At 39.0% G+C, this 23,587-nt stretch overlaps 1 protein-coding gene across 1 annotated transcript in view; it reads left to right on the top strand.

Moving 5' to 3' along the window:
• Window positions 1–23,587, top strand: part of c3 (complement C3) — a 79,783-nt gene that overhangs the window by 36,493 nt on the left and 19,703 nt on the right. Inside the window, exons 13-25 of the mRNA XM_003216747.4 lie at window positions 251–445; window positions 877–1,038; window positions 1,141–1,270; window positions 3,687–3,761; window positions 4,774–4,974; window positions 9,246–9,357; window positions 10,285–10,370; window positions 11,274–11,413; window positions 14,105–14,317; window positions 15,771–15,834; window positions 19,519–19,605; window positions 20,163–20,366; window positions 22,208–22,283. Coding sequence (XP_003216795.1) covers window positions 251–445; window positions 877–1,038; window positions 1,141–1,270; window positions 3,687–3,761; window positions 4,774–4,974; window positions 9,246–9,357; window positions 10,285–10,370; window positions 11,274–11,413; window positions 14,105–14,317; window positions 15,771–15,834; window positions 19,519–19,605; window positions 20,163–20,366; window positions 22,208–22,283 — 1,745 coding nt within the window. The remainder of the gene's footprint in view (window positions 1–250; window positions 446–876; window positions 1,039–1,140; window positions 1,271–3,686; window positions 3,762–4,773; window positions 4,975–9,245; window positions 9,358–10,284; window positions 10,371–11,273; window positions 11,414–14,104; window positions 14,318–15,770; window positions 15,835–19,518; window positions 19,606–20,162; window positions 20,367–22,207; window positions 22,284–23,587) is intronic.

Genomic DNA, 23,587 nt, shown 5'->3' with positions numbered 1-23,587 from the left:
CCTTGCTGACGGCCAATTCTCTCACACCAGAAGTAACTTCCATTTTTTAAAGTCGCTCCTGACATGAAAGAAAAATGCTTCTCAGTCTGGCCCTTTTGAGGATCAAACAAAAATAATAAAATTCTTGAAGGTCACAATGCTTCATGAGAAAGTGAATAACATGTTTATTTCATTTAAGGTGTATGTGTGATGGCAATGTCTTTATCTTAGCTTTGTAAGGCTCTTAATCAATGCGTCTTTTTATCATCAGATCTCGAGTAAAGGGAGGATACTCAAGGTTTTGAGGCAACCCAGAGCTGCTGGGCAGAATCTAGTGACCATGTCTCTGCCCATCACCCCAAATTTCATCCCTTCCTTCCGAATTGTGGCTTACTACCAAGTGGCAAACAATGAGCTTGTGGCTGACTCTGTCTGGGTGGATGTAAAGGACACCTGCATGGGAACGGTAGGTCACCCTTTCTGCTGATATTATTTCTCAATGTGAACACAAGGCCTTCTTTTAGAGCAGTGGTTCACAACCTGTGGATCCCCAGTGTTTTAGCCTGCAAATACTAGAAATCTAAACCAATTTACCAGCCGTTAGGATTTCTGGAAGACCGAAATATCTGGAGACCCACAAGTTGAGAACCACTGTCTTAGAGGCACCCAAGCAAACGTGGGCAAACTCTGATCTTTCCTAGGAAAGTTCTTCTGCACCCCATTGTGGATTGTAAATTGATCTGTCTGTGCTATTTTGTTGCCTTGTATAACTTTGACAGAAGGAAGTGAGCAGGGGACTTCTAGACCATTTAGAAACTTATTGACAAGCTGATCACAGGAAAAGAGCACTTCTGTCAACAAAGCAATTTCCATGTTTTTGTTTCTTTTCCCAAACAGCTGGTTGTGAAAGGAGCAACTGCAGCTGACAATCGAATTCATCAGCCAGGAAGTGCAATGAAAATCAAAGTGGAAGGGGATGCGAATGCTCGGGTTGGCCTTGTGGCTGTGGACAAAGCTGTCTATGTTCTGAACAAAAAGCATAAAATAAGTCAGAGTAAGGTAAGGAAAATAATTCCATGGGGTTTGACACACAAGACGTTAAGGGTTTTTCTGATTTAAAATTTGCTGAGTCCTGTTTCATTGGGTTCTACTCCGTTCCAGATCTGGGATACAGTAGAAAAGAGTGACATTGGCTGTACCGCGGGCAGTGGTAGGAACAACGTAGGTGTGTTTGAAGATGCTGGGTTGGCTCTGGAGACCAGCAACAAGCTTTCCACAAAACAAAGATCAGGTAGGATTGGGACATGTCCAGAGCATGGAATGCTAGCTTTGAAAATCAATTTGACAATATTAAATGCTAGAAATTAGGAAAATTAATGCATTGCCACTAATAGTAATAACTCAAATCAGGCATCACCTGGAGTACTGGGTTCTGTTCTGAGTGCCTCATTTTTGAAAAGTATCTTATATAGGCAGTTAGAGCAGATTCAAAAAGGGGCAGCAAGAATGGTAAGAGATACAGAAAACGAAACATATAAGTTAAAACTGAAAGAGCCGGGCATGTTCAGCTTAATGAAGACAAAACTGAAGGGGTAATATGATCATTTTCTTTAAATACCTGTGTCACAGTAAGAAGTTAGGAAATCTGTTTTCGAAGGCTTTCATGATTCCCCCAGGCAGGAAGAAGCCAGGACATGAAGCTGGCAAGACCATTAATGCTAATCAAGGTGATTAATTGCAACATTCACACTGGCCTCCAACAGACAAGAGTTCTTTCTGCCACCCTGGACCTTCCACTGATATAAAAACCTTCCTTGCTTAGTTTTTCCAATATGCCTCACAACCTCTGAGGATGCCTGCCATAGATGTGGGCGAAATGTCAGGAGAGAATGCCTCTGGAACATAGCCATACAGCCTGGAAGACATACAAGAACCCGGTGGCATATCTGTTTCCTTCTTCTGCAGATGATGGTACCAGGTCTAATGGTATTAAAGTGAAGAAGAATAGATTTCAGTTGAACATTAGAAGGAACTTCTTGATAGGAAGAATAGGCAGCAAAGGAACCAACTGACATCTTTAGAAACACACTGTGCAGATTTGCTGGGGATGCTTTAGCTGGAGACACTGTATTGAACAGGGGATTGGAGTCAATAGCCCATGAGGCCCCTTCCAACTCCATCATTCTATAATTATTTAATGTTTTGGTTATTTAAATGGATGGACAACTGTGGTGGCTTCAGGCACCATTTTTTGTCCTGTGATCCTAAAAAAACATTATTATGGGACTACACACATCCCCACATTGGTTCCTTCACAAAGTAACTCATTTCCAAATTCTGAATGTGTGATATGGCAAAGATGTCTGGTTTGAGAAACAACACATTTTACCTATAGGCCATGGCTACATGGTCTATAACATTCAGGCTGAGCATCTTATGGTCTTATGAAAGGATTAGCATCTTATGAAAAACAAGTTCTAGAATGCCTGTCAGAAACTGTTAGAGTGCATGATCTTGGAGTTGGCAATTAGGTTAATTTATTTATTTGCAGCATTTATATTGCGCCCTTCTCACCCCAAAGGGGACTTTGGGCAAATCATAGTGCACATTTGCATAGCAAACATTCAATGCCATTAGACATATGACCTATCTAGGCAGACACAGAGGCAATTTAACATTTTCCAGCTTCTGGCTTCATGAGGGTATGCTCAATTCCGGCCACAGGGGGAGCTGTGCTTCACTGTTCACTTGTGACATTGAGTCCTTGATGGAGTACTTCCTCATTCTTCTGCATGCTGCTGGAAGGTTTTATGGTGTTGTAAATTAGTTAAATTAGACTCCCCGCATAAAGTGGTACTTAAATTTCCTACTTGGTAGATGCAACTGTCTTTTGGGCTTCGTAGGTCAACAGCAAGCTAGACTATAAATGGTTGGGAGCTTACTCCAACCCAGGCTGGCTTCAAACTCATGACCTCTCGGTCAGTAGTGATTTATTGTAGCTGGCTATTAACCAGCTGTGCCACAGCCCAGTTTCCCAGCATTTTCCAATGCATGACATACCAATAAGTCTTGCAAATCAGTCAAGGCTAAGAAAAAAATCAATTTCTAAAAGTTCATCTAGACTGTAGAATCAATGCAGTTGGACATAATTTTTAGTACTGTGGCCCAATAGCATGGTATTCTAGGAGTTGTAGTTTTATCATTGACTTGTGGTAGCTTTGAGGACCACTTTTTTGTCCTGGGACTCTCTGGACTGCTGAAAAAGAAAAATCAGCATTCTTTGGCAGCCTTCTCTGCTTCACCAACCTATGACTCCCGTGTTTCCATAGCATTGAGCCATGACAGTTAACGCAGAGTCAAATTGCATTAATTCTAACGTGTATATGCACCTTAAAAACTGGCTTTGGTTGTTTGGACCAGATGAATTTTGGGTTTACACTAGTTGCCAAGTCCCTGTCCCAAAGAAGATCCAGTGTGAATGTTTTCGGATTGAAATGGGGGCCATCAAGTGCTCATGAGGTAGATGGACATGTAAGAGAAAAAGCTTTAAGATTGCAATCCTTTTCTCTCAGGCATGAGAGTAAGCCCCGATCACCTCTTCAACAAGCCTGAATAGGATCAATAGAAATATGCATGAGAACATAGAATTCAACACCGTTTTCTTTTTCCATGTCAAGGCAACAATGTCTTCTTTTAACCTTCCCCAGATCTGAAGTGCCCTCAGGTTGCCAAACGGAGACGCCGTCGCTCCATACAGTTACTGGAGTCTAAAACTGGTAAAGGTATGTGTTAAGACCCCAGGGAACGAGAATATTTGAGCTTGAATGAATTTTGTTGAAAAATATGCACTAGACTGGAAGACTATTCAAGCCTATTCAAACCCTCTTTGGAGGGTTATTGCCCAACACTGTAGGTGATACTGCACTAGAGGGACCAGTTTTCGTCTTAGCATGTGAGAACATTGCTCAGCAAAACTCCTGGCGGTCTCGTAAAGATGTCAGTTTGCTGTGCTGATCAGATTGAGTGCCATAGACAAGTGGCCTAGATCCAGTCCCCAGAAGTATCTTAAGTTGCAAAGCTGGGAAAAATCTGTGTCTCAAGTCTTAGGAAGCACCTGCCAGCCAGAGAGGACAATACCAGGCGCAGATTATATATACACTGGCGTATAATGCAGATTGACGTTGCATTGTATGGTCTGTGTAGGCCCATATAATGCAGTTTAATGACATTGAACTACATTATAAGCATCTACCCAGGAGGGAGTCTCTCATCTGACGTCAGCCCCTGATTGAGATTCCTGGTTTTAGCCTGCCACTTTTGGACTCTCACTTGCTGAAGTGTTCCTGTGAGAATCTCTGTAGATCTTAAAAAACTATTTCTTAATTCAAGGCATTGGTGTGCTGGCTGATACTAGAACAGGGGGTGGATCAGAGATGTCAATACCTTGGTCCTTTCATTGCTGGCTGCTACTTTCCGGCGGATATCAGGTGGTGCAATGCTGGCTAAACAGTACTATATACTATAATATCTATACTGATCGATAAAATGATGGATTATCAAATGGATAACATGGACATCAGTCAGGGATGCAGCATCTGAAAGTTAAACAACTTGCAGTATATAATATTTAGTAAAATCATGTTCATATATTTCTGGAAGCTGGCTAGAAAAAGGATATTCAAACTTTGGTTGGATATCATTGATCTATATTTCTGCAATGTTTTCTCTCCTGTTTAGCAAGAGTAGTTTAGAGGAAACATTTTGGATGCTTCATAAACGTTATATATATTCCAGCGTCCCAGTATGCTGACAAGAAGATCAGAAAGTGTTGTGAAGATGGCATGTTTGAAAATCCCATGGGATACAGCTGTGAAAAGCGTGCAGAATACATTGATGATCAAAATGAGTGCAAGACTGTTTTCCTTGAATGCTGCAATTATATCAAAGGCATACGAGATCAGAATCAACGAGAGGAAGAACTGCAACTCGCAAGAAGCAAGTAGAACTTCCTTTTTTTCATTGCAAAGCTCTATGCAAGTCAATATCACATCTGTGTGTATGTATGTGTGCATGTGTGTGTATAAAATATGAATGAATTAAAAGGTGATTGTTTTTTTAAAAAATAATGAAATTGGGGATTTGTTTTCCATGATGTATATGGAGTCAGCCAAGGGATTGAAAGGTGAAGAATTTAAATTGAGCATGATCTTGATTAAGGTCTTGTCTAGACATGCAGAAGAATGATTTTGTAGACATTCTGAAGAGGGTAAAATGGGAAAATATTGATGTATACTGCGTGTACATTAATTCTCTAAGAACATTGTCTAAGGATGAGGCTGCCCTTGAGAAAAGGTGAGACCACTGTATTGGTTTCTCTGTGGTGGCAAGGTTTGTCCATTAGTCACACTCATCAGTGTAGAAATGCATTTTATGAACTTCAGTACTTCTGTTACAGTCTTTCCATATCAGACATATAATGGCAGAAAATATGGAAACCACAGAGACCATAAGCAGTAGCTAGCTACTGGTAATGTATATACAGTAGAGTCTCGCTTATCCAATGTAAACGGGCCGGCAGAACGTTGGATAAGCGAATATGCTGGATAATAAGGAGAGATTAAGGAAAAGCCTATTAAACATCAAATTAGGTTATGGTTTTACAAATTAAGCCCCAAAACATCATGTTATACAACAAATTTTGCAGAAAAAGTAGTTCAGTACACAGTAATGCTATGTAGTAATTACTGTATTTACGAATTTAGCACCAAAATATCATGATGTATTTAAAACATTGACTACAAAAATGCGTTGGATAATCCAGAACGTTGTATAAGTGAGTGTTGTATAAGTGAGACTCTACTGTACTTAAATAGGTGAAAGGAAAGAGGAAAGAGGTAATTGACGTGTTTCCAGTCGCCTTTGGAGGAGTCTTTCTTCGATTTGTCGTTTTCATTGTTTCCTCTCCTCTATTCATCCACCATCCCTCTTCTGCCTTTAGTTTTGTCTTTGTTCTATTGCTTTTTTTCTATTTGTCATATATTCCATTACTGCTGTCCAGTCCGTTTCTCTGATTGTTTTCCCTTGGTGTTTCTTTAGTAGATAGGTTAGTCTGTCCATATTTCTTATTTCCCATATCTTTAGTGCCTACTGGTCTGTTGTTGGAATCTCCTTTGTTCTCCAAATCTTTGCGAAGGCAATTCTTGCAGCAATTACCAGATAGTTTACTATAATTTCTTCATTCTTTTCTAAATTCACGTCTGTTATGCCTAGCAGGTAAAATTCTGGTTTCATTTAAAACTTTATTTTCATTATTTTCTGACACTTTTCGTGTTTTCCTTTCCAATATTTTTTAGTTCTGTTGCATACCCACCACATATGGTAGAATGATCCCTTGTGCTCTTGACATTTCCAGCATTTTGTTTGCATTGTCTTATTATAATGTTTCGGTGTTATGTACTATCTGTAAATCACCTTGTATTAGTTCTCTTTCGTCTGTGGCGTATGTACATTTTATCTTCCTGTTCCAGATTGTTTCCCATTCTTCATAATTAATTGATCTACCTATATTTCGGGCCCAATTAATCATACAATCTTTGATTTGTTCAGTCTCTGTGGTCCACTCTAGCAGTTTCTTATAAATCCCCCCCCCCCCGCTTCTAGTGTTTTTTCCCAATAAGAATCTTTTTCCATGAATCCTTTGTGTTTGTCCTTAATGTATTTCTCTTTTATTTGCCTATATTGAGGTTCTTAACTGTTTCATTAATTTCTTCCTAAGATTTTAAATTGTAGTCTTTTCCCTGTCTGTTTAATATTTCTTCATTTGTATGCCATTTCATATTCCCTATTGTCCTTCTCTGTAATGCTTCAAGTGGGGAGACCCACAATGGTGTTTTGGGGAACATTCGTACCTTATACTTCTCCCAAATCTTAATTAGAGAGGATCTAATAAAATGATTCTTGAAATTCTTTTCTGTTTAGATTTTTTCATATCATACGTACAAATGCCAACCCATTGTTAGGTCAAATCCCTCTAAGTTCAAGTTTTTTTCCTTGTTCAGAAGTACCCAGTCTGTTATCCAGGTTAAGGCACATGCTTCGTAATATAGTCAGAAATCAGGAAGATTCATTCCTACTCTGCTTCTGTTGTCTGTCAGATTTTAAAAGTTAATTCTCAATTTTTACCCTGCAAATAAATTTTGATATATCTTTTTGCCACTCTGTAAAAGGTTTCTGTGTATGTAAATTGGTAAATTTTGGAAAAGATAGAGTAGTTTAGGTAGGACATCCATTTTTAAGGACACAATTCTTCCTGAAAGTGATAACTTGAGGGTAGTCCAATTTGTTAGGTCCTTTTTGATCTCCTTCCAACTCTTTTCATAGTTATTTTTTTAATAAGTGGGAATTCATAGTTGAAATATAGATACCGAGGTACTTTATTTTTGTACAGTAGAGTCTCACATATCCAAGACTCGCTTATCCAAGGTTCTGGATTATCCAATGCATTTTTGTAGTCAATGATTTCAATATATCGTGATATTTTGGTGCTAAATTCATAAATACATAACATTACTGTGTATTGAACTGCTTTTTCTGTCAAATTTGTTGTATAACATGATGTTTTGGTGCTTAATTTGTAAAATCATAACCTAATTTGATGTTTAATAGGCTTTTTCTTAATCCCTCCTTATTATCCAAGATATTTGTTTATCCAAGCTTCTGCCAGCCCGTTTAGCTTGGATAAGTGAGACTTTACTGTACTTAATTTCAGTCTGCATTTGCTGTGAGACAGGCTTGCCTTTCCTTTGAAATGTTTTTCATTATGGCTTGTGTCTTTTCTAGATTGATCTTTAGATGTGTTTTTTCTTTTTTCTGTTTCTCTTAATTTTTTTCTTTTCTCTTTTTCTCTCTTTATCCATCTCATATCTCAAAGTCTCTTCCCCCTTTTTTTCTTCTCCTTTTCTTTCCTTCCTTCCCCTTTTCCCGATTTCCCCTTCTTTCCTGTTCTTGATTTTAATTTCACCCCAATTGTATGAAAATCAATACAGTATCAATAAAAATATTTAAATAGCTAGCTACTAGGGGTGTGCACGACTCAAAACAAAAATTACAAGACCCCGATTAGATTCTTAAGTGTTTTGAAAAAATGCAAGGGGTCCATGTCAGAATTATTATAGAGTTCTGAAAACGTTTTTCATTATGTTATTCACCCATTCACGCCAATGAGGATACTGATGGAGCTCCTCCCTCGGCTTTAGGACTATCACAATGAAACTTGCTACACATTTACTACTCTAAGACCCCCTGCCCCAAAGTTTCAGAACATTTCGCTCATCCACTGATTTTTAGGATATTTTTACAATTTTCTCTCTCTTTTACTAAGAGGAGGAGAGGAAACACAGCTTGCAAGAAGAAGAAAAACAGATGCAGCTGCTGTTCCCAATTAGAGCAGGGAATCCTGGGATTTGGAGTCCAAACTGTAATTGGCTGAGAAAGAGCATGTGATGCAGTTCCCTTGCCTTTCCCTTTTATCCCACTTAGTCTCAGTCTACTCTGAAAAAAATGAATGAAATATTAACGAAATTTAGGGATTTTTTTTCCTGGAATCCCAAGGGAACTGTTTTCTTTTGTTTCAATTCGGAGGGGCTCAATTTTAAATTGTAAGGACAGTTCGTTCGTTAGTATGAATTTATAAAAACTTATACGACTTACTAATTGCCCCCTGAAATTTTGCATACTCCTAGTAGCTATCAAAGTAAATCCTTACATTTCCTTAATATTTCATTAATTTTTTTAAAAGTAGACGGAGACTCAGTGGGATTTTTTTTTTCGTGTCAGAAGCAACCTGAGTTGCTTCTGGAGTGAGCGAATTGGCCGTCTGCAAGGACGTTGCCCAGGGGGCGCCCGGATGTTTTGATGTTTTACCATCCTTATGGGAGGCTTCTCTCATGTCCCCACATGGAGCTGGAGCTGATAGAGGGAGCTCATCCACGCTCTTCCCAGGTGGATTCAAACCTGGCAACCTTCAGGTCAGCAACCCAACCTTCAAGTCACAAGGCTTTTATCCCCTAGGCCACCGGAGGCTCCATACTCAGTGGGATAAAAGGGAAAGGCAAGGGTGCTGCATCACATGTTCATTATTCACCCCAGGCCATATCTTCATTCTTGCTTTGAACAAGGAAGTTTAAAAAACATTTGAATCTGTATCATCCCTTTTCAGCAGAAATCACAGTACCAAGATAATCACAATCTGTCTTCTGTTTTCCTAGGTGACAATGAGGAGTTTATTATAGAAGAGGATGATATTGTCTCCAGGACTGAATTTCCAGAGAGTTGGTTGTGGGAAACGAAAGTGCTGACTGATCCTCCAAATGATCAAGGGTAAGCATCTTCTGTGTTCTCTATACATCAGCCTACTGAATGCAAATAGATTTGTCCCATAGAATTAATCCATCCAAAATCAGTTTTGACATTAGATCAGTGAGTGTTGCTCCAGAATTCTCCAATCATTCTTATTATTATCACAACCTCTGAGGATGCCTGCCATAGATGTGGGTGAAACGTTAGGAGAGAATACTTCTGGAACATGGCCATACAGCCTGAAAAACACACAACCACCCTGTGGACACTTTCCTTCTTTGAGATTCCTGGGAAAGCTTTCCTATGTCCTAATCTGTTTCCTATTGCCACTCTATTTCACTGGTGGTCACCGGCAGGGACAAATGGAAAGTTGTCAAATAAAGAAATGGAGAAGTTGTCTAGATGTTAGTAAGAAGTACCGTGTTTCCCCGAAAATAAAACAGTGTCTTATATTAATTTTTGCTCCCAAAGATGTGCTAGGTCTTATTTTCAGGGGTTGTCTTATTTTTCTATGAAGAAGAATTCACATTTATTGTTGAACAAAAAATGAACATTTATCATATACTGTACAGTAGTTGTCATCACAAACCAACATAACCAGACAAACTCTGAATCCTATCAATAATTTCTTGTTACCACCATTATTTCTATGTTCAACTGGTATGTACACTTACCAATCCTGAATGCTCTGGTGTTCTGTTTGGCAGGCGCTAGGCATGCTTCCAAACAAAAACTTTGCTAGGTCTTACTTTCGGGGGAGGCCTTATATTTAGCAATTCAGCAAAACTTCTACTAGGTCTTATTTTTCGGGGATGTCTTATTTCGGGGAAACAGGGTATATGCCCCGTAATAGCCATATATACATTAGCATATCTATTTTCCACCTTAGCCTACATATTGTAATTCCTGCTTCCAGATATGACAAGGCACCTTTCTTCTTGTACTTAGGATCTCATCCAAGGTAGTGTCTTTTTACCTGAAGGACTCCATCACAACCTGGGAGGTGTTGGCTGTGAGTGTTTCAGAAACAAAAGGTAAAGCATCCTTGGTAGTCCGGAGCGGAAACTACCATGGAGATGATGCTAGGCTGCATCCAGCCTATCTTGTGAACCTTTATGAAAGAGATTTGAGACTTTATCAAACTGGCAAAAAAAAGTTGTGTGATATCTGTTGTTGGGAGCTGCTGATTGCCAAAATCTATCAGTAGTTCCAGATTGTGCCATAGTGCCACAACCTACCTGATGCAGTGATCCTGGACAATTCTGTGGCAGCATGCTGTTGACATAAGGGAGTGGGATTGTCCTCTTCTCTCATTGTTTAAAAATGATTTCCCCCCCATTTGTATCTACACTTTGTGTAATTACGAAGTACAGTAGAGTCTCACTTATCCAAGCCTCGCTTATCCAAGCTTCTGGATAATCCAAGCAATTTTTGTAGTCAATGTTTTCAATATATCCTGATATTTTGGGTCTAAATTTGTAAATACAGTAATTGCAACATAACATTACTGCGTATTGAACTACCTTTTCTGTAGTTATAACCTAATTTGATGTTTAATAGGCTTTTCCTTAATGCCTCCTTATTATCCAAGATATTCGCTTATCCAAGCTTCTGCCGGCCCGTTTAGCTTGGATAAGTGAGACTCTACTGTATCTTTTAAAAATTAAAAAAGTAGGGGAAGTGGTACAGAGAGAGGGTGGAATTACGGCACCCACCCAGAAGTGCAACCATGGGATTTTGCACTTACAAGATATCACATTGTACAATGTCAACTATGGTGCACTGAACAGGGTGACTATACTATGTTGCTATTGGTAAGTTGCCAGTATCTATGGTTGTGGGAATGCTGCAAGATAACAGCTTCAAGGGACAAATCCTTTGCGCATGACTCCTTTTGATTCTCAAACTACTTCTTTCTTTGTTTATCTTCCGTACAGGCATCTGTGTGGCTGATCCTTATGAAATAACTGTCATGAAAGACTTCTTTATGGACCTAAGGTGCCCTTACTCAGTAGTCAGGAATGAGCAGGTGGAGATTCGAGCTGTTCTCTACAACTATGCACCAGATCCAATCAAGGTATGTTTTGGGCTTTTAAAGGGCTTTGTAGCTTCTAACAGTGAGGAGCAAGCCATGGGGCGGTAGGTGAGCAGGGAGAAATAAAGAGATGATATAAACACTGTTGATAAGAAACGGCCTTTAACTTTATTGATTTATTGCAATATTTTGGCTTTGCATAGGGACTGGAACCCATGAATGGATTCATCTATTGCTCTGGCTCATGGCGGAGTACAAGATAGTTAACATATTTATTTATTTATTGAATTTCTATACCACTCTTCTCATCCCTGGGGGACTCAGATGAATACGTAGATGAAACAAAGTACCATTAAACGCATATATTAAAAACACATAACAAGGATTAAAACACCAATACTAATAAAATATAAATTTAAAATTCATAGTTCAGAATTGACTGGTTAGGCCTGCTGGAAGAGATGGATATTTCTTTAACTGTTTAGCCCATTTAGATCTCATCCAGCAAGTCATTCCCTAGTCATCACCTCTGCGGAAAAGATCTTGGCAACAGTTGCCAGTCGTCCTGGCTAGTTGAAGTAAATGCTTCCCAAAGGACCTAAGTGTCCTAAGTGACAGATTATGATAAAAAATAACTATAATAAAAGTTTTAAAATCATCTGTATTGGTATTTGTACTGTATTCCACATATAGTAATAATAATGATAATAAAAAACAAGAACAGATAAAAATAATGAAAAAGATAAAGAAGAAAAAAAAGAAAAAAAAGAAAAAATAATAGAAATATTTAAAATTTGACTTCCTGTCATCTTTCCAGAGGTTTTTTCCTTTCCTTCTTCTACTGCTTTCTATTTCAATCTCTCCCCGATGTCTTTTCCGGTCTATTTAACATTTTTCTAATCTTCTTCATATCTTTATCTTTTTATAATCTTGTTTGAGATATTCTGTAACTTGTCTCCAATGTGTCTCTTCTATTGGGTTCCCATTATTTTTAGTAATTAGGAAAGTAAGTCTATCCATGTTTCTCATTTCTAAATTTTTTTCTATCTATTTCTTTATTCTATAAAAATGAAGTTTATTTTTAACCCGCCCTATCTCTCCAGAGGGAATCAGTGCAGCTTCCTGACATAAAACATAAAAAATGGCAAACATTCAGTGCCATTTTAACAACATAATACATATTTATACATATAAAGTTATGTATACATATAAGTTAAAGTAGAGTAAAAATAATGGCTGATAATCTGTTAATCAGATATCATGGAACATACAGTCGAATAATGAAGTTGTATGAAATATAAAAATATATAATAGGAGAGAAGGCACTTCTGTAGGTAACCTGGTCCCAAATCCATGTAAGTCAAAACCTACTCTTTGTACCTTGCTCGAAAACTAATTGGCAATCAGTGGAGTGACTTTAGTATAAGGGAGATATGCTCACTCCTAGGTCTTCCTGTAACCAATGTGGCTGCCATGTTTGAACTAATTGGAGTTTCCAAACTTGGTACAGGAGTAGCCCAATGTAAAGCATATTGCAGAAGTCCAACGTTGAGTTTATGAGCATGTACACCACCAACTTTAGGCCCTTGGATTCTAGGAAGGTGTGCAGCTGGTGTACCAGTCAAAGCTGATAATAAGCACTCTATTATCAACTGGTTCAGCCTGACTCTTTCCAGGCCTCCTCAATTACCTTTCTGCTCTCTGGTTGGCACATCTGTTTTTTAAAAAATCTCATCCTGCCACTCATGCCACCATTATTTTACCTCATTTCTAAGTTACTTTTCCTTAGTTTCATCATAATTTTTTCATTTATCTTACTGGTTGGCTCTGACTTGATGGTCTGGATAGAAATAAAGCTAAATGTGGAGGCTGAAACATACCGTATATACTCAAGCATAAGCCGACCCGAATATAAGCCGAGGCACCTAATTTTATCACAAAATTGGGAAAACCTATTGACTTGAGTATAAGACGAGGGTGGGAAATGCAGCAGCTACTGGCAAATTTCAAAAATAAAAATAGATACAGTAGAGTCTCACTTATCCAACACTCTCTTATCCAACATTCTGGATTATCCAACGCATTTTTGTAATCAATGTTTTAAATACATCATGATATTTTGGTGCTAAATTCGTAAATACAGTAATTACTACATAGCATTACTGCGTATTGAACTACTTTTTCTGTCAAATTTGTTGTCTAACATGATGTTTTGGTGCTTAATTTGTAAAATCATAATCTAATTTGATGTTTAATAGGCTTTTCCTTAATCTCTCCTTATTATCCAACATATTCGCTTATCCAACGTTCTGCGGCCCGTTTACTTTGGATAAGCGAGACTCTACTGTACTAATAAAATTACATTATTTGAGGCATCAATAGGTTAAATGTTTTTGAATGTTTACATAAAATTGTAATTTATGATAATAATAATAAGACTTTAATAAGATAAGAATGTCTGATTACCTATATACTTGAGTATAAGCCGACCCGAACATAAGCCAGCCAAGATCCTCACTCGAGTATAAGCCGAGGGGAGCTTTTTCAGCCCTAAAAAAAGGGCTGAAAAACTAGGCTTATACTCGAGTATATACAGTAATAGATATTAGGTAGCTGCTCAAACGAAAGAGCCAATATACGAGGAAAGGAACTGTCTTCTCCCTTGGTCTGTTTTACTTAGTTGTTTGTTTGCACTGCTTTGAAAGACCCCTTCATTCTCTCTTTTGTCCCCAGGTGCGAGTGGAGCTGATTCACAACCCGGCCTTCTGCAGTGCTTCCACTGCCAAGCAGCGCTACAGGCATGATATCACTATCAGGGGTCAGTCCTCCACGGCAGTGCCATTTGTGTTGGTCCCTCTTGAGTTGGGATTTCATGACATTGAGGTTAAAGCGGCTGTCTGGAACGTCATGGTGTCCGACGGTGTGAAGAAGAAGCTCCGGGTTGTGGTAAGTATAATATCTGGCCCTCCTATGAAATCAGCAGAAAGAGGGACTGTGGCCAAGAACGGTCTTGTCACTCTGCTCATCTTCTCTGTCCCTGTTGTTGTTTTTTGTTGATTTTTGAAAGGGGCATATCAAGGATATAAAATGTTCATAGCTCTTTATATTTATTTACGTGTCGCTCTCCAAGGCAGAAATCCCTTTGACTATAAGCAACACACCGATAAAATAGCAAGCAGTTTATTGTAGATTATATAAAAGTAAGGCAGTTAAAAATAGTAAAAAATACAATCCAAAAAGTATTCAGTAAAAATGTCTTTAAAGTTTCGGTTTAAATCCAAACAATCAAACTGTAGAAATTCCACGGAGCAAGGCAGGTGAAAACAGGAAACATAGCAAAACAAAACCATAGGCAAAGCTTGGGTAAAGTAATTCAAAAAGCAAACATTAAATCCCAAAAGCCAACTGGAACTAGAAAATATCCTTGGAAACACGGAGCACTAGGAAACAGGAACCTTAGAGGTAAAGCAAAGTTGCCTCAACTGGAAAACAAAACTGCATCAATCAATAAAAATCTTCCCCAAAATCCCAGACTGTGAGAAAGGCATTCTTTTTTCCCTTCAAGGCAGCTGACTGATTATTATCTTTTTTTCTGTTGTAAACGAGCAGATCGTCTGAGTTTTTGAGAGACTTTCTTATCTTTGTTGTAAAACTGCCTTCGGTTCAAGGTTATCTTCTCACTGCCACCTGGAGAAACAGCCTCTAAGTCACTACCAGACTATAACTTTGCAGAATTTGGTGAAAGGTCTTCCCCCAACACTTCCCCTTGCTCAGGCCTCTCATCTGAACCTTGCTCATTTACACTTAATTCTGGTTGCTCAGGCCTCTTGTTAACTCTTAATTCCAGCCCAAGCCCCTCAATTGAAGTCTCATTCCCTTCCTGAACTTCAGACTCAAGCTGTACAGTGGGAACAGACACAGCTTGAACAGGCCGACACTGCCCTTTATGTTCTATCAAGAGGACTGAGATGAGAAAAATAAAAATATTATTCCAATACACAGTCAAATTAAACCAGCAGTGAAAGAAAAACAAAGAGATGGTGCCAGAGTTAGATAAAATTAACTTAAGTATCATAAGTCAGAAGTATGAAACCAGCCATTTAAAAAGAGAAGAAATAAAGCCCATTAATTTGCCCATTGCTGGGCAATGATCAAGGATTTTTAAAAGCTCTGATTTCAACTATGGTTTTTAAAGGTGTTTAGGCAAGTCCATGCAGAGCAAAATTGTGTTTTAACCAGTAACTATGCAATGCTTTTGACACAAAATAAATAAAACCAGTAACTAGGTGGGGGTAAGTGATTCCATGTTGCCATTGTAGTTCCTTTTTGCTGCTGTGATTGCCTAATTTTATTTTTGGTGAGATCTTCATCATGAACATTGTACTTTCTTCTTTGCCAGCCTGAAGGGATGCGAAGAACACTTGTGAATGTCATTGAATTGGAACCCTCTGCAAAAGGAAAAAGTGAGTGAAGCCATTCTTATAAGTGTTTCCTTTTAAAAACTCTTTCTTGAGTCCTGTGAAGAACTTTTTGTTACTTAAGCTTTTCACCCATCTTCTTTAAATGTTTTCCAACAAAGCAGATCTCAGTGGATAAATATAAAATGACAATTACAGATTGAGTCTTTGGCTGCTCCAGTTAAAATAATTGCATAGCAAGCAATGAGGGGAGACCTTTGCCTGACACTCTAGGCCAGTGGTTCTCAACCTTTGGGCCTGTGTTTTGGACTTCAGCTTCCACAGTTCCTAACAGCTGGTAAGCTGGCTGGGATTTCTGGGAGTTGCAGGCCAAAACACCTGGGGACCCACAGGTTAAGAACCACTGAAAATCCATGGAGAAGTCCTGTGTGTAAGGAGACTTTAGGACTTTACAAGCCCTATAGTAATGTGTTGGTTGGAAACTTTTAAACTTCCTTGCCCAGTGCAATGCTGTGGGAATGAAACTCCACTGATTCGCTACATATCCAAAACTCCTGGAGTTCCAAAAGTTGGGAACCACTGCTCTAGGCAAAGGTGTCCTGTGCCTCTAAGGACGATCGCATTTCAGGCTAAACTGGCATAAAAGTAGAAACCAAAGAATGTCAAAAGTTAAAAGGATAGTGCCATACTTCTATAAAATTAATTCAGTGGAATAGGGGAGAAATATGAAACCATCGCTAAAGGGAATTACAGTGGAGTCCTGCTTATCCAACCTTCGCTCATCCAGCGTTCTGTATTATCCAACACAGTCTGCCTCCCGCCCGGATCCACATCTGTTTGTCTAGGCAGCAATGCACAGTGGGCCAACACGCCCAACAACACAAGTGCAGCCACGCTCCCAAACAAGTGGCAGATGTTTTGTTACTTGATTTGTAAAATAATAACATACCAGTAATTTGATGTTTAATAGTCTTTTACTTAATCCCTCCTTATTATCCATCATTTTCACTTATCCAACGTTCTGCCTGTCCATTTATGTTGGATAAGTGAGACTCTACTGCAGTGCTGATTTCCATGACTCTTTTTAAGAGTAGATGTTTTTGTCCATGCAGAGAAAAGCTGAATTTTACCAGAAACTAGATTTCTGTTAGTGTTTCCATGCTGACATTTTGAGTCCCTCTTTGCTACTATGATTGACTTATTTTCTTTCTGGTGAGTCTTTCATGCTGTGTGCATCCTGTTGCCAGGCTGTCTCCTGCTGTGATTCTTCTGCCCTAGTTTTTAAAGGGTAAAACCCAACTATAGCCCCAATCCCTCAGTATTCCCATCTTTTACCTTGGTGCAATGGGTTCCTTCCACTTCTAATAATGGCATTGCAGCAGCAAAGTGACATTAGGGATCGCAATTCTCCTCCACTGTCCCCCACGCTATTTCCAAATAGGCTGTTTTGGTTCAATTTTATATTTTATGATTCATATTTGCACTTTTTGAAAAAATGCTGGCATGCACAAGTGCAACAAAATAAAATAAAATAAAGAAGAAATAGCAGTGTAAGAAGGCAAGATTACATGGGTATGCAGAAGTATAATTACGGAACCAAGGACTGATGAATCAGCAAGAAGAGCGGGGAGATAACCCACCTGTAGCGGTATAGCAGGTTTAGGCACTAAAGTTGCTAGTCCACTGAACTCTACACCAATGAAATAATAATGATAATAGTGATCATTATAATGATAATAATACTTTATTTATATTCCGCCTTTCTCTCTGGGGGTCTCAGAGCGGATTACAGCATATGAAGCAAACATTCAATGCCTTGTTACAATGAAATACAATGAAACACAAATACCCAGACAAAAGCAAAGGCTTCTTTTTTCATTTCCTGCAATGGAGACGGTGCTCATTTCCAGGTCAAGGAGGCTGCGTTGTCCTTATACACCTCCGGGTCATATAGCCGGCATGATTGCATGGGGCATCTTTTTGCCTTCCTGCTAAGGTGGTACCTATTGATCTACTCACATTTTCTTTTTTTCGAACTGCTTGTTTGGCAGGACCTAGGGCTAACAGCAGGAGCTCTCCCCATCCTGTAGATTACAACTGTCAACCTTCAGGTCAGCGGTTCAGCAGCACAAGGGATTAACCCATTGTGCCACTGCAGCCCCAATCACCAAATTTTAAACCTCAGGAAGCCATATTCTGTAGGACTTTTTTTTACTTTGTCCATTTTGTAATTGTGCTGCTTCTCCATGATTTCCCCTTTTGCTACAATGGAAAAGAAAATAGCATTAGTGCTTGCAAAGAAGTAAGAGCTCCAACAGTAAATATTGATGGCTGGTGCTGCCTGAGCATACACAAGCAAGCTCTAAAAGAGAGCTAGAATTGACAGTGATGTTCACTGGCCAATCATCATCCAAATTTCATAACACTATAGGCAAATGGCCAGTCATCCAATCTCTTTGGTGCATTTGCTCACCATTGGCTTTGGACACCTGAGTACTTCCATAAGCTGCTAGTTGGTAGTTCCTAGGTCAGTGGGATAGTAAATCCACTCCAACTCTAAGTCCAAATTTTAAAACACTGAACATAATTTGCAGACAAGCTTCATCGCCCTAGATTGTTTATTAAAGTTCAGACTAAAACCTGGAGTAGATTCAATGCTCCGCCAACAAGAGACCTACATGTATTTAAAACAGTCAAGATAAAAGGAGTAACTCTTCCTTTTTAGCAGTGGCAGGAATCCTATATGCTCAATGATGGAAAATGATAGACAGTGCAAACTATAGAAGATTGGACAGTGAAGATATAGAAACTAATAAAACTGGAAGGAAAGTCTGAAATTATAGAGAAACCAAAAGGGAAGCAGAAAATACTGAATAGGGCAGTGCAATGACAGATCTGGAAAATATGGAATTGACTATGGAAATGCCTGGACTATGACTATGGATGACATGATTTTTAATGTAATATAATGTTTTTAAGCCCCCGGTGGTGCAGCGAGTTAAACTGCTGAGCTGCTACACTGGCTGACTGAAAGGCTGGCAATTTGAATCCGGGGAGTGGGGTGAGCTCCCAATGTTAGCCCCAGCTTCTGCCAACCTAGCAGTTCAAAAACATGCAAATGTGAGTAGATCAATACGTACTGCTCTGGTGGGAATGTAATGGTGCTCCAAATAGTCATGCTGGCCACATGACCTTGGAGGTATCTATGGACAATGCCAGCTCTTCAGCTTAGAAATGGGGATGTGCACCAACCCCCAGAGTCAGACACGACTGGACTTAAAACTGGGGGAAACCTTTTACCTAATGTTTTAAATGTTTAATATGTCTGGTTTTAATCTATTTTAATTTTAATGTCTGTATTATCTGTTTTACGGCATTGAATAATTGCCTCTATGTAAGCCACCTTGAGTCCCCTTCAGGGTAGAGAAAGGCGGGGTAGAAATAGAGCGAATAAGTACATTAAATAATTTCTAAACTAATGTATATATGTTTCTATTTTAGATTTACATGTAATTAGAATAGGTTGATTGTTTGTGAGAGAAATTGTGTAGTTAGTCCTGTTGTTTAAGTATGTTTATGTATATATACACACTGTTCTTTTCTTTATTTGTTTTTTATGTTAAAATTAAAAATGGCGGTGAGAAAGAAAAAGCAAAACGTGTAAGTAACACACACATATATATTTCTTTGTAATTTTCCTCTTTTTCTTGCTCCCTCCCCCTTCCAAAGATGGAGTCCAAGAAGAGCTGGTGAAAGCTAAGCCCATAGAAGACATTGTTCCTGGCACTGAAACTGAGACCAAAATCACCGTCCAAGGCAAGAGCTTGATTTATACAGAATGATTGAAGTATAGAAATGAACAGGATTTACCCCACTTCCAACCCAACCTCTTCTGGAACACACCAGCACCAGGAATATACCCAGTGCACTTTTTCCCATATAGCAGGGCTTGATCTGCTGAGTGGTCAAAGCAATTCCCATCAACTTTCCAGGGCTGAGGGGTGATAATTCTGTTTGGAGTGATCCAAGGTACTAACTAAGCCTATTCTCAGTACTTAGATGGCTCATTTGAAGTTCAGACTGAAACCCAAAGCAGTTTCACTATCCTTCTCACACAGAAGTCACAGGTCCCCATTGATTTGTACAGAAATAATTGTTGTATCTTGTATAACATGGGAAATTACACTTGCGCTAGAGCTGAAAGCTGAAGTTATACCAACTTTTGATACCCAGTGAGTGATTTTGTTCTGGGACATTGGGGAAGCAGTCCTGCAAGATATAATCCACAGACAGTGGGGAAGCAGTCCTGCAAGATATAATCCAAGGGCTTTTCTGTGCTCGGGAATTAACATGAGGTTTATGTGCATGCTTAGGGGACCCAGTGGCTCAAATTGTTGAACAATCCATTGATGGAAGCAACCTGAAACATCTCATCATAACACCTTCTGGCTGTGGAGAGCAGAACATGATCACAATGACACCATCGGTTATTGCCACCCACTATCTTGACACCATGGAGCAATGGGAGAAGGTTGGGGTGAATCGCAGGGCTGAGGCCATCAAGCAGATTATGCAAGGTAAAACAAAGACGCATCTTTGTTCTTCTCCTTCTTCTCCTTCCACCAGCTAATGCAGTGGTCTTCTAGACCAGGGTTTCTTAAGCTTTTTGAACTTGCAACCTCTTTTTACCTGATGAATTTGTATGTGAAGAACCGAGGGAGGCGCAAGGAGAGAAAAACACATCTCCATTTGAGAGAGAAGGGAAGGCACAGAGAGATGTGTGTGCAGGTAAGAGAAGGAAAGGCAGAAATATGTGTGCAAGCAAGAGAGGAGAAGGCAGAGAGATATGCACACATTTGGGACCCCGGTCCATATTTTAAGAAGTTCTATTCTAGACTGATTCATCCAGAGCCTCACTGAATTTCAGACCATTTCAGATTTTTGGGCATGTGTGTGTAGCATGTTGTTCCTCTTCCATGGAGAGCGGAATAGAATTCATGGAAACAGCATTTTCTGTGCTGAAAGTTTTGTTTGTGTGATTATTTGTAAAGAGGCACCATGATATAATGAGTTGACTGGAAAGGTATGTGTCGACAGTTGATTGGCTGAACCAGCCAGGAGCCAGAATTCCAATTGGCTTGTCTCTAGCTTGGTGATAAGACAAACAGTTTTAACTGCCACTTTCACCTTGTAAAGTGAAGAGAGCACTGACTTGAAATGGTCAGGAAGGAAATGGCTGCCAACTCTCCAAAGCCTGATTATTTATAAGGGAAATGAGGCATATTTAAAGACTGTTTGAAGAGACTATTTATTCCTCTGTTCTCTGTGTGAATTCAGAGAGACTGCTGTATATATAGTTGCCCTGTTTGATCTTTTGAACTGAAGTAAATATACTGTTTCACTTATCCAACATAAATGGGCCGGCAGAATGTTGGATAAGCGAATATGTTGGATAATAAGGAGAGATTAAGAAAAAGCCTATTAAACATCAAAATAGGTTATGATTTTACAAATTAAACACCAAAACATCATGTTATACAACAAATTTGACAGAAAAAGTAGTTCATTACACATTAATGCTATGTAGTAATTACTGTATTTACGAATTTAGCACCAAAATATCACAATGCATTGAAAACATTGACTACAAAAATGTGTTGGATAATCCAGAATGTTGGATAAGTGAGTGTTGGATAAGTGAGACTCTACTGTACTTGTTACACAAGCCTGAGTGACACTTTATTATACTGCAAGGTTTATCTTGCTTGGCTCAGAAACCGTGGTAAAGCTTCTATTTATTTATATCTACAACCCTCAACACATTATATGAGAATTTTGAGCAAAATAACATCCAAATTGCAAAAATGGTTTTGAAAACAATGTAGTTTACTAAACCTTTTTTCACAACAAATAGAAAATTGCTAAAATTACATGGTGCTTTCCTTGAGAATGAAATTAATGAAGAATTGTATGCCTGATCTTTACTTTTTGAAGAACTGGATTCTAGAAAATATTGTGATATTAAGATGTAAACTGACAATTTTTTTAAAAAATGGAAAAAATAAAGAAATGGAAAAAACCAATAAGAGGCTAGAGAAGGGAGAATGCACCAGCTCCCTGGGGTGCCTTCTCTCCTCTCTAGCCTTTTCTTAATGAAATCTTCTGGATTGCCTAGTGATTATGTCAGCTTTGGACAGGAGTGCAAGTTGTATGACCGAGACAAAGGGGACATAAACAGAAGCCAAGTGAATGAGTAAAAGAAAATCAGCAGACATGAGGAAGTACAGCGTAAGAAAAGGGGGAAGCACGGGACTTTTTCAAGCTGGATTTGTGCCACTAATGACTCTGTCCAAATGCACATGCTGGACTAACACTCCACTTACCTCTCTTTTTAATTCTTTTCCTCTTGTATTTTCAGGTTACGCTCAGCAGATGGCATACAAGAAACCAGACCACTCCTATGCTGCGTGGATAAATCGTCCATCTAGCACTTGGTAGGAGCAATACAGTTGCAGGACTGCATTTAAATCTGTGATGGGCTTGCCAGCATCTTTTCTCTCCCATCACATTGACTTTTGAATGTTTTCATTCTCTTGCTATAACTTAAATAGCAGATTGGCTTTCTGTTCCATTTCTATGAGCTATTCTTTTTCTTGGGGTGTGAAATATGGTGTTGGAGAAGAGTTATACAAATGTCACAGATTGCTAAACAAACAAATGAGTACTTGAAGAAATCTAGCCTGAACTCTCCCTGGAAACAAAAATGACTAATGTGAAAGTGTCATACCTTGGGAATTTCAAGCAGAATTATATATTTGTGAAGTATGGAGGTGTGCCTGATATCCTGATATCTCTGGTTTTCTTTTGTAGCTGCTTTTTCATTGGCGGCGGGGTGTGTGTGTGTGTGTGTGTGTCCTTAGCTTATGCAGTCTCTATAAAATCCCAAAGCAGAAATGTTGCCCTTGAACAAGCTGCAATTGCTCTCCCCTTCCCTGGTCTTTGCTGGATTTCCCTTCAGGCTTCTATTATGTTAATGGCATTTTTTTCGTGTCAGGAGCAACCGGAGTTGCTTCTGGAGTGAGAGAATTGGCCGTCTGCAAGGACGTTGCCCAGGGGATGCCCGGATGTTTTGATGTTTTTATCATCCTTGTGGGAGGCTTCTCTCATGTCCCCGCATGGAGCTGGAGCTGATAGAGGGAGCTCATCCGCGCTCTCCCCGGGTGCGATTTGAACCTGGCAGCCTTCAGGTCAGCAATCCAACCTTCAAGTCACAAGACTTTTATCCCCTAGGCCACCAGAGGCTCCTGTTAATGGCAATGAATTTTCATTGCCTTTTTTTCATCATTGATGGCAATGAAAAAGCATCTGTGGATAGAGATTTATGTGATCAAATCTCTTCCTTGCATTACCCTTTCCAGTAAAGGCTCATTCCCCTTATGGATCCCAGTTTTTAGGAAACTAGCAAGCATTGCTGTATAGCTGTAATATATTCTAAGGCAATTTTCAGCCAACAGCAAAAACACAGTAATCCTGCTTGTAAAATATGAACTGAATATATTATTTGAGAAGCTCAACACATTTTAAACTGTACACAAATAGATTAGTTAAAACACACTGGGATTTTAAAATACTAGATCAAGCTACTGGTTGATTGCTCGATGATTGTTTTATGTTGTGTTATGCTGCTGTTGTTTTATATTGTTTTATAATGTTGGTTTATGAACTATATTGTGCTATTTTAAACTATATTGATTGGGCATGTTCCTATGTAAGCTGCCCCGAGTCCCTTCGGGGAGAT

The sequence above is a fragment of the Anolis carolinensis genome, chromosome 2, assembly GCF_035594765.1.
Source record: "Anolis carolinensis isolate JA03-04 chromosome 2, rAnoCar3.1.pri, whole genome shotgun sequence".
Lineage (NCBI taxonomy): Eukaryota > Metazoa > Chordata > Lepidosauria > Squamata > Dactyloidae > Anolis > Anolis carolinensis.
The sequence above is the reverse complement of the archived record's forward strand: the minus strand, read 5'-3'. Positions and strand labels throughout refer to the sequence as shown.